Raw genomic sequence first — 10,360 nt, forward strand, 5'->3', positions numbered from 1 at the left:
CACCGAAACATGCCTGATGAGCCCCGGCTACACTCTAACGAAAGCAGACCAACAACAAAACGCACATTAAAATGCTGATGATAACAACACCTATACTGAAACATATAGACAATTTACCAAAATAGGTAAGAAAATTATTTAAAATACAGTAAAGAAACTTACTACAATGAATGCACTAATACAATAACAAGACCAGTGAGATTCTACTGCCATGCTAGCAGCTCTACAGTTGAGCTAAACGCTATCATCAGCATGCTAACATACTCACAGTAATACGAACATGTTTACTATCTTAGTTAACTTCAGGTTTTTTTCAAGTCTAAGTTTACCTTGTTAGCATGCTAATATTTGCTGATAAGCACCAAACACAAAGTAAAGTTGAGTTGAGGCTGAAAACGTGATCCGTTTTTCAGATAGTTGAGCATAAAGTTATAAGCATTGGAACAACTTTAATTTTAACCTGATGATGAAATTATATAAAGAAAAGTCAAGAGGATCACTGAAGTGATAAAGCTACCTCTAATGGGAAGTGAAGCTTTGTATCACATTTGTTTTAGTTTTTTGCAGTAGTCAGGTACTCATGCAATTAAAGACAACATTTAAAGCTCTTCCTGTTATGGGAATTGTAGTTTTACTGCACACAGATACATTGCCACACACAAATGCTTGAGTGTGGACTCCATGATGAGTTTAAAATAACCACATCCAGATTTATATTTAATATCAAATGAAGGCTAGACTGGCAGGTCAGGTTTCAATTTGACATGTTTTAAATTTGTGGACACTTTTACGTAAGCCACAGTAGACAAACATAATTTAAAATACATGTTGACTGCAGTTTAATATGATTGAAACTAAAGAAAAATACTACATATATGATGGCACATTCAGAGTGTAAATCACCATCAACAACACTTTAAGTTTTAGATTACCGACATTTTTATTTTTTCATCATCAAAATACTCGTGAGTGTGCAAAGATTTACAGTGTGTTTAAGAAAGAGTGAGGGTTAGCAGGTTGGCATTTTCGGTCAGGAAAGGTTGTTGGGGCAATGTAAAGGCTGAGGGGGGCAGGGGTGCTCTTGGAGTGTGAGAGGTCGAGGATCGAATTTCCGCCCGAAAGCATTCCCTACAGGCCCACAGAGCGTGAGAGAGCACAAGTGAAGACCGCGAGTGACCTACAAACAAGCTTAACTAACTTCACCCGAGCTGCAGATTAACGCCAAAGCAGCAGCCCCTGAAGGAGCCACAATGCTCCTCTGCCACCTCCCCTCCTCTCCTAAACATGACACACGAAGGAGGGACGACATGCCGGATGAGGAGGAGGAGGTGGAGGGGTTGTCTGGACATCATCATGAGGGAATTGATACACAAACTGTCTCAGAAGGAGCAAAGGGTGAGCCCTAAAGGCACCCCGAGGTGGAGGTACAGCAGCTGGGTTATGGTCACTCTCTGGAGGTGTGATTAGTTTGAATCATCAGCTCCGACAGGCAGAAGGACCAGAGGAGGTTTCTACTGGATGAACTGGACATGGTGATGAGCATGAAGCTGACTGCATGTATTGAGCGTTTTGCATGGAGGGTCTGCATGGTGTTATTTACAATACAGTTTATAATTAAAAAAGGTAAATAAAATGCATAATCTATTAATTTATGACAAAACTCAAACCCTGCTTTGTAACACTATTTAAGGTAACTTCTAAAAAACAAGTATTGTTATGTGATATAAATAACAAAACAAAAACTACTGTCTTTTCTGATATCCAGAACATTTCTCAGCTGAATTTACAAAGAAAACTGAGGTGAGATTTTTCTATAAATATCTTGTTATCAGTTCCAAGATATTGTATAAAAAACGAACGATGCATTATTGTTGGGGTTTATCACTTGGAGGTGTAATGTATGCCACAACTTAACAACTAAGTCACAGTTTATTTCATATTACCAAACTAAAGTTTTGATTGATCTACTCATGCTTCCCTGTTCTCTTGTTTCTGCATTGCCAAGTTAACCTTTAAGTGTTATTCCCCAGAGTGAAGAAACAAGAAAAGTAAGAAAAGAAACAGAACCAAGAGGAAAAAAAGCCTAAAGGATGGATAATCAAGACAAAGGAGGAGGTGCAAGAGAAGAAGGAGGAGGGCAGACAAATGAAAATCAGAAAGCTGAGGAGGTTGGTGATGAAGAAAAATGGACCAAAGACAAGAACAACAAGCTAGAGAAGGAAATCAGTGAGAAGGAGCCGAGCAGAGTGGCCAAGAAGGAGAAACGCCAGTCGAGGACCGGCTGGGCTCTGACGGAGCGCCTAGCCATCAACGTGTCAGGGATGCGCTATGAGACGCAGCTCCGCACCCTCGCCCAGTTCCCAGACTCCATGCTTGGTGACCCTGGACGTCGCGTCCGCTACTTTGACCCCCTGCGGAACGAAATCTTCCTGGACAGGAGCCGCGTCTGCTTTGATGCCATCCTGTACTTCTACCAGTCAGGCGGGAGACTGCGGAGGCCCGCCAACGTCCCACTGGACATGTTCCTGGAGGAGCTGCGCTTCTATGAGCTCGGAGAGGATATCATCGAACGCTACAAAGCAGACGAAGGGTTCCCCAAGGAGGAGGAGAGGCCCTTACCCGCCAATGACTTGCAGCGTCGCCTCTGGATGCTGTTTGAGTATCCAGAGTCCTCCAGCGGAGCTCGCATCATCGCCATCATCAGCGTCATGGTCATTGTGATCTCCATTCTCATCTTCTGCCTGGAGACACTGCCTGAGTTCAGGAACGAGAAGGAAAAGAGGGAGGTGAGGATGGTGCTGACACATATGAGTGAAATAGATAGGATTGGGTTTATGTAGGGAAAAGGCAGGTAGATGACAGGGTGCGAAGAGAACAGAGGTTAACATTGTAATGGAGTGATGAGGTGATCATAGAGGGACAACATGTGTTGACAGTTGTCCCATACGAAACACCAACCAGCTCTCACAGTGCAAGGTCTTTATCTCCTCTCAACACAAGGAGAGTAGAACTGGAGGATTATTAGAAATATCAACGCTAAGAATCAAGATCAGGGAAAGAGACGGCAAAGGCAGCAAATAGAGTAGAAAAGGCGAGGCAGATGTTTACATGGGATTATTTTGGACTTTTCGTTAAAGTTGATCCTCTCAGATGGAGGGGAAGGAATGAAGTGGAAGAGACAGGTTGTTTTACTGCTAGTAGAAAAACAAGAGTAAGGAAAGAATATTGGCAGACAGAGCAGGATGGACGTGGTTTTATGTTGTGGCGATGATATGCCTTGTCAGCCTCTCAGGGACAACTGCCAGGCCCAACAGCACATTCAGGTGGAGTTGATACTAAGGTACTAAGAAGAGGGATAGAGAGAAGTTGGAAAGGGTTAAGTGTGAACTGAAGGAAAGGAGACGGGCTGGTCTCACGTTACCCCTAAGAGATCTAAAGGCCTATATATAGAGTAAAGGACAACCCTTAGAGCACATCAAGACATAAACTAAAGTCTTTATTAATAAACCCTGTGACTCATTAACTGAAATCAGCATGGAAGAGACACTCACAGATTAACTTTTCTGAGGACTGCAACAAAATGAAATTAGCATTTCAAAAGCTCCAGTAGCCTGGAGACGAGGCAAATTCTGGAGGTCCGGGGAGCAGAGGTGACACCACAGTGGCGCTGGTTGGATTTACGTTCCCAATCACCAGCAACACTGCTATACATAGATAGATATGCTCATGTGACCAGAGCATTTGACGCCTTTGGAACACTACGCAAACTAAACACAACCTGCATGCACAGCTGTCCTCACGTTATCACTCACTCACAAGATAGTGTTGAAAACTTAATCACTTACATTTTTCTATGGACCAGTTTTATGTCTTTTAAATGAATGAATGATAATGGTCTCAACTTAAATCAAAGGGCTGCGTAATCTCCTCAAGCTCACTCACATCCTCCACTCTTCACTGTCTGTCCCTTAGCGAGCAACAGGAGGGAATGGCTGAACTTGGACGTGTCCTCACATTACTTCTCGCCGTAGTAGAAATAGCTTTAAATTGGAAACAATAATAGACATTGGCAGGATATGTTCTGCACTGACCTAGTGATATCCCTAACCCTAAATATCCTTTAGAGCTGATTTTGACACCATCATCACATTGGAATAACGGTCAATAAGAAATGATCTGTGTTGACCAACGTATTAAAAACATACTGACTAAGACATTGACAAAGAATGGATTGTGGAGGCTGATAGCAACAATTGCAGCTGAAGGCAAAACTTTTTTTTGCATCTGATTGCAATTATCCATGTGCCAAAAATCCTGGCCACCTGTAAACAATGAGAGAAACTCATATTGGATGAATTATCCTAGTATGTCAGTATAAACGCGCTTTAGTTACGAGCAACTTTCTGTGGATGCAGTTACTTTCTGTAACTGCATATGACTTTTAGTGCTGATCTTTGTGACATAGACTGTTTTTGCAAAAATCCAAGCTAGCTGTCTGTGAAGCTGTACTGTTGTACTTTGGTGCTTTGAGCTAAAGGCCAGAGGAACTAGAGGAAAAGTCTGAGGATCGTCAGAGTCATTAGGGCCAAGGGACCATGAAAGTATTCACAAATTAGCCCAACAAAAAGTTGTTGTGTTATTGCATTTTGGACCAAAGTGGAGGACTGACCAACAGGCAGACCACTATTGACAACATAATCAGCAGTAGAAAAGCGCTACATAAATACAGTCCATTTACAATTTTCCATATTGCTAACACTCCGTAGACACTCTATTAGGTACATTTATACAATGTAATGTAATTGAAAACAAGAGATATGTTTAAAAGATCAAATTTAGAAATATTAAAATGTTTTCTTTGACACTGTCAACTATGTTTTTAATATTGAGGTCATACTTAGTGGTGGTGGTTTTTCTGTTATTCTTTCCCCCTCATGTTTGTTATTGTGGTGGACAAAACTAGAAATACCTGTGCAGTCCAGTTTAACACCACTTCAAAAATAAAACCTCAATAATAAACATATAGTTGTGTCAATCATAATAAAACATTATTACTTAAATAAAGGTGGACTTTGTTGCAGATATCTTGGGCTAGATTGCATTAGATTTGAGAGGGGATTTTTATAGAGAGGATACTGGGTGTATTTTTGCAGGAATTTCAGAGGTGAATATCTTATAGCTTTACAAATAAAAAAAGATCTACCTCGTAAGTTAGATTAGAATAATAATAAGTGAGAGGTGACCCTTTTAAATGAAAAAAGTGTAAATTCATCTGAACTGTAAGGGTTAACGTTTATATTGCAAAGTTAGGACACATGAGAACATGAGGTTGACAGACATAAAAAAAAACATAAACATATAAATACATATAGTGTTGGGGAGAACATGTGCTTCTAGGCCGCCAAAAGCTTAGAGTAACTCTATCCAACTTGTTAAAAGACATGAAGGCCCAGCGTTTTTAAACCCTTAACTCATTCCCGGAAAAAAACAAGCAGCCGGGTTAAATGAAAGTGTCAGATGCCTCGGCCATGCCAGTGTCTAGATTGACACACAACCCAGCGTCATATGAACTTGATGTGTTTTGTGAGCGTTTATTAATAGAGAAACTCATTTATATAAAAGTCAGTGGGGAAAAATAAAGCCAGGGGAGTGAAAATGGAGAGGAGTGAAACGTTAGCACAGTATCACAGATCTCACTGATCAGATCCTGATGACAGCTGTCATACTAGGAAACTGCTGAGGACAAACTTTCAGAATAATCGCTTCTTCTCCCCTAACCTCTATCCTTGTTTCTTTCTCTTACTCTCCTGCAAACCTTATCTCCATAGAGATATTTATTATAGACTTTCCTCGACCCTTTATTCTAGTATCTCTCCTTCCACTGCATGTCTGATAAACAGCAGATTTTAAAATATATGTGGCATCTGCTTTGTCTTCTTTAATATTTGAGTGCAACGGTACCCATTTTGCCTTCATGCTTTGTTTTACAGCAATTCACCACCATAGCTCACCCAACCATAGCGAACGAAACCATCTTGGTCCCACCTGGCTTCACGCCCTTCCAGGACCCCTTCTTCATCGTTGAGACGATCTGCATCATCTGGTTTTCCTTTGAACTAGTTGTGCGCTTGCTCTGTGCTCCGAGCAAGGTGCACTTCTTCAAAGACGTCATGAACACCATCGACTTCTTCGCTATCATTCCCTATTTCGTCACCCTGGGTACGGAGCTGGCCAGGGACAAAACCGAGCAACCGTCTGTGTCCCTTGCCCTGATCAGAGTCATCAGGCTGGTGAGGGTCTTCAGGATCTTCAAACTCTCTCGTCACTCAAAGGGCCTCCAGATCTTGGGTCAGACGCTGAAGGCCAGCCTCAGAGAGCTCGCCCTGCTCATCTTCTTCCTCTTCATCGGAGTCATACTCTTTTCTAGTGCTGTCTACTTTGCAGAGGTCGACAGTCCTGACACATCGTTCACCAGCATCCCTGAGGCGTTCTGGTGGGCTGTTGTATCCATGACAACGGTCGGCTATGGGGACATGTACCCGGAGACGGTGGGTGGTAAGCTGGTGGGCTCCATGTGCGCCATCGCCGGCGTGCTCACTATATCTTTGCCAGTCCCGGTCATCGTGTCGAACTTCAGCTATTTCTACCACCGTGGGAATGAGTGTGAGGACACGACCGAGTACAACCATGTCCCCACGTCCGTCTGGGAGGGAGATGACGGTGAAGAGGGAGAAGATGAGGAAGGATTGGAAGAGGAGAAAGAACACAATGGAGATTATGCCCCATTGTACGGACAGGACCCCAGGGCTATCTGCCCCCCGCTCAATGGGACTCTCCTGGCAGGACTCTGTGACGGACAGGAAGCTGGTGAACGCAGAGGGTTTAACTTCTACCTCAAAGAACCTCTGGTCACTCAGGTTTGATCGAGAAAACACTTCAAACTGCTTCAAAAATTCAGAAAAGGAGAGTATCAAGAAGTATACTTCTGAGTGAAAGAAACATGTACACAAGGATTTGTACTCTATAAGATGAATTTGTTACATTTGAGGCTTCTGTGTGATTATATGATTGATTGATATACACTAGGCATCTGCTTTTCTTAACAAATATGAGTTAATCGTCTTAAAACCCTAGAGGTTGTTTGGCAAAACGTACCTTTATAGACAATGTCAAGACTCTTTAGATAACCATTTTATCCACTGATCAACTAAACAAAAGATTTTATGACATTTTCTGCATTCTTGCTCGTTTTAGGCAGGAAATATAATTTAGAGAAACATGTTGCAGAGACATACAACTCTTATTATCATGTTGCAGTATAACATATATGTTATACAATCCCTGTTTATTGATGTCATTATTACTGTTGTGGACAATAAAAAGTGTGCCATGTAGGAAATCCATTAACCGCACATTAGTCTGATGCCGTAAATGCAATGCCCTGAACTGCTGCTGTGCACATACTCTTTAATAGATGAATGTGCAGTAAGGGTTACAGTTACTTATGACCTGTAATGGTCAGAGTTATGGTAGAAATGTGAAGCAATAATCTTGTGCTGATGTTGACAACAAAGAAATCGCTCATCATGGAGGTGGTGGTGACAGAGTTCATGTAGTTGGAATGAATCCAGTTTGTACGTTCCATACAGCCGTGTAATACATACAGCCTCGAGAGATGGTTGGAAAACTGATATCAGGTCAGCTGACACTTCTGACTTCTGAGCAACACTATACTCTGATGATCTGAGGCGATAGCGATAGTACTCACCGGCTTCACAGCTTGGGCTTTACATTAATGACAACTTAATTGCCACAGTTAACTCTCTGCCTTACACTATGCAATGTATACAGGTTATTGAAAGTCATTAATACCTTGCCCCCATCTACATCACCGACCTCCTTCAGGAGTACACCCCCTCCTGCACCCTCCGCTCTTCGTCCGTAGGACTTCTCACCGTCCCAACCTATCGCCTCAAAACCATGGGTGCTCGAGCTTTCAGCTGCTCGGCTCCCAGACTCTGGAACTCCCTGCCACTACACACCGACAGTCTGATTCCATAACAACATTCAAAACCCAACCCAAAACCCACCTGTTCAAACTGGCATTTTCTTTATAATCTGTACCCTGTGTCCGTCTTACCCCGGCTGATACTTCACTAAATCCACTGTTTTAAATTGTTCCCTATATTACCCCTATGCCCTGTAAGGTGTCCTTGGGTGTTATGAAAGGCGCCCCCCAAAATAAATGTATTATTATTATTATTATTATTAATATGATCAAAAATTCTCCATCTGTACATTCAGAAATTGGCTGTTGGTAGTTTTATTGAGCTGATTCCAATCATGTATTGATTCATCAGCTGACTTTTAACAGCAAATCACATTCAAGCAGATGTAAAGTGCAGCCTTTATAACACTCCTGACACCTCTCGGTTATTTAAATACACTTCTGCCAACTCGCTACACCACACCTATCTCTTCCTTATGTGTTACGTTTTAATATTTTTAATTTAATTTAGAAAAACTATTTATTCATCTTTGAATTAGCAAGGGGTTAGTTGTTCCATCAGAGTTTATATTTGCTGCTCAGACTCCCAAGAGAGCTCCAAATACAGTTATATATTTATCAAAATATAACTGGCTTACTACTTGTTATAAAATCAAATCTATGATGTTTGTGCCTCTGAGTGAAAAAAGAGACCAGCTCAGACCAGTTCTTTTTAGTAATCCTTTATGTTGTCCATCTATCTCAATCTTTATTTATTTGTAGGCATACTTTGCTGCGAACCGTGGTGGAAGGCATGACAATACAAAATGGTGTTCTGCAATAAAGCTTATGGATGAATGATAATGTGGATAAACCAGCAGAGACATTTTGGAAGTTTTTGATACTTTTCTTTGTGAATTCTGTGTGTTTGTTACCTTTAACTAAAGAATTACAATTGCAGCCAACAAACTAAACGATGTAAGGAGATACATGTTTTTTTCTAAATCATGTTGTATAGAGTTTTACCTTAAAAAGCCAAAGTGGTTATATAACATATTTTATAAGCGAGTGATTTTTACAGTGTGGATGTGGTTTGACCTGCATATATTTTGAGGACCGATGTGGCTGAGGATATGTATATATAGGATGTCTCACTTTATTTAATAAAGACCATATTGGATTCACCCATGTCATGAATTTCTGAATTCCTTCCACATGACTTTGTGCAGTGACTCGGGGAGAATGTGATGATGTGTGCTCAAATGTAAACACATGTTAAATCAGCGTGAGATGAGGCATGTAAAAGTAGTATCAGAGGGAAGACATGCTGGATGCTTTACATATCGGTTCCTGTCAGTAAAACAGAGAAGATATTGAATAGTACAGATCATCTATAGGTCATATGCATATTGCACTATGGTTCGTGTCATGAGTGATCCTGCCTCTAGATGTCAGACTGTGTTTTAAAACCAGGACATCTGTGTCACTGCTGCTGCCACTGGATTTAATTAACAGTCATGTAACATGAAAGACTTCAAAGTAACCAAATGTGACATTTTTCTTCTTGAAATAATTATGTTTTTTTTTATGACATATGATCACATTATGTTTTTTGCATTCCATGTTATAAAAACATTAATTTGACTAAGTTATTATAGACTTATAAAATCTAATTAGTCACAGATGAAACTAATGTGATTACATCAGGTATTTGACGTCATATGTTTAATACATTTTCATATATTTAATAGGTCAAATGATTATTGAGAAAACAATTATCGGATTAAGCTATAAAAGGACATTGTTAGTAACGTAATCATTAACAGTTTTGGTCAAAAACGTTCATTGTTGGCAATAAAAATAACACATTTCTCAGGAATATGTTTGCGTTCCGCTAAAATAGAGACAACAGGCCTCGGGTTGGAGCAGATGAGGCTCCTTATAAACCCAAACCGGCACAAACACACACTTGGACATGCACACTCTCGTCTCGATGCTGATGGCTGCAGTGATTAAATTGCTGACCCCTGCTGCCTCAGATGGTGCGATCTCCTCCCGTCATGTGTTGGAGCTCTCTCTCATGCAACAGGTCAGATTAGCGCTGCGCTCCATTGATCCATCTGAACATCATACATTTGAATTTCAGGAATGTTCAGACAAACCTCCACACATTGTGGTATTTACAGATCTCTGCTGACCTGCAGCACTTCACCTCTGCCTCCACCTAACTTGGCTCTCCTCTCTGACGTGCGGGGACCCGAAGCTAACGTCAGTCCTGTTTGCAATTACTCACAGTGCCCTTATGCTGTCTGGGAAGAATGAAAAGGATTGACGTCTTTCTGCCCATCTGCCGCCCTCCGATTCCTCTCCCAT

At 41.1% G+C, this 10,360-nt stretch overlaps 1 protein-coding gene across 3 annotated transcripts; it reads left to right on the top strand.

Annotated features, from left to right (window-relative positions):
• The first annotated feature begins 96 nt into the window (after positions 1–96).
• On the top strand, positions 97–9,171 carry kcna7 (potassium voltage-gated channel, shaker-related subfamily, member 7). 3 transcript variants are annotated; one of them, XM_079642672.1, is made up of 4 exons: positions 97–1,532; positions 1,766–1,800; positions 2,031–2,786; positions 5,991–9,171. In XM_079642672.1, the coding sequence occupies exons 3-4, from the start codon at positions 2,091–2,093 to the stop codon at positions 6,921–6,923; spliced, it is 1,629 nt and encodes a 542-aa protein (XP_079498798.1). In that variant the 5' UTR covers positions 97–1,532; positions 1,766–1,800; positions 2,031–2,090; the 3' UTR covers positions 6,924–9,171. The 3 variants fall into 3 exon arrangements, with proteins under 3 accessions (XP_079498798.1, XP_079498799.1, XP_079498800.1); XM_079642673.1 differs by having other exon boundaries at positions 97–1,800; XM_079642674.1 differs by lacking the exon at positions 1,766–1,800.
• The last annotated feature ends 1,189 nt before the right edge of the window (positions 9,172–10,360 follow it).

Source organism: Notothenia rossii, assembly GCF_949606895.1.
Source record: "Notothenia rossii genome assembly, chromosome: 8".
NCBI lineage: Eukaryota > Metazoa > Chordata > Actinopteri > Perciformes > Nototheniidae > Notothenia > Notothenia rossii.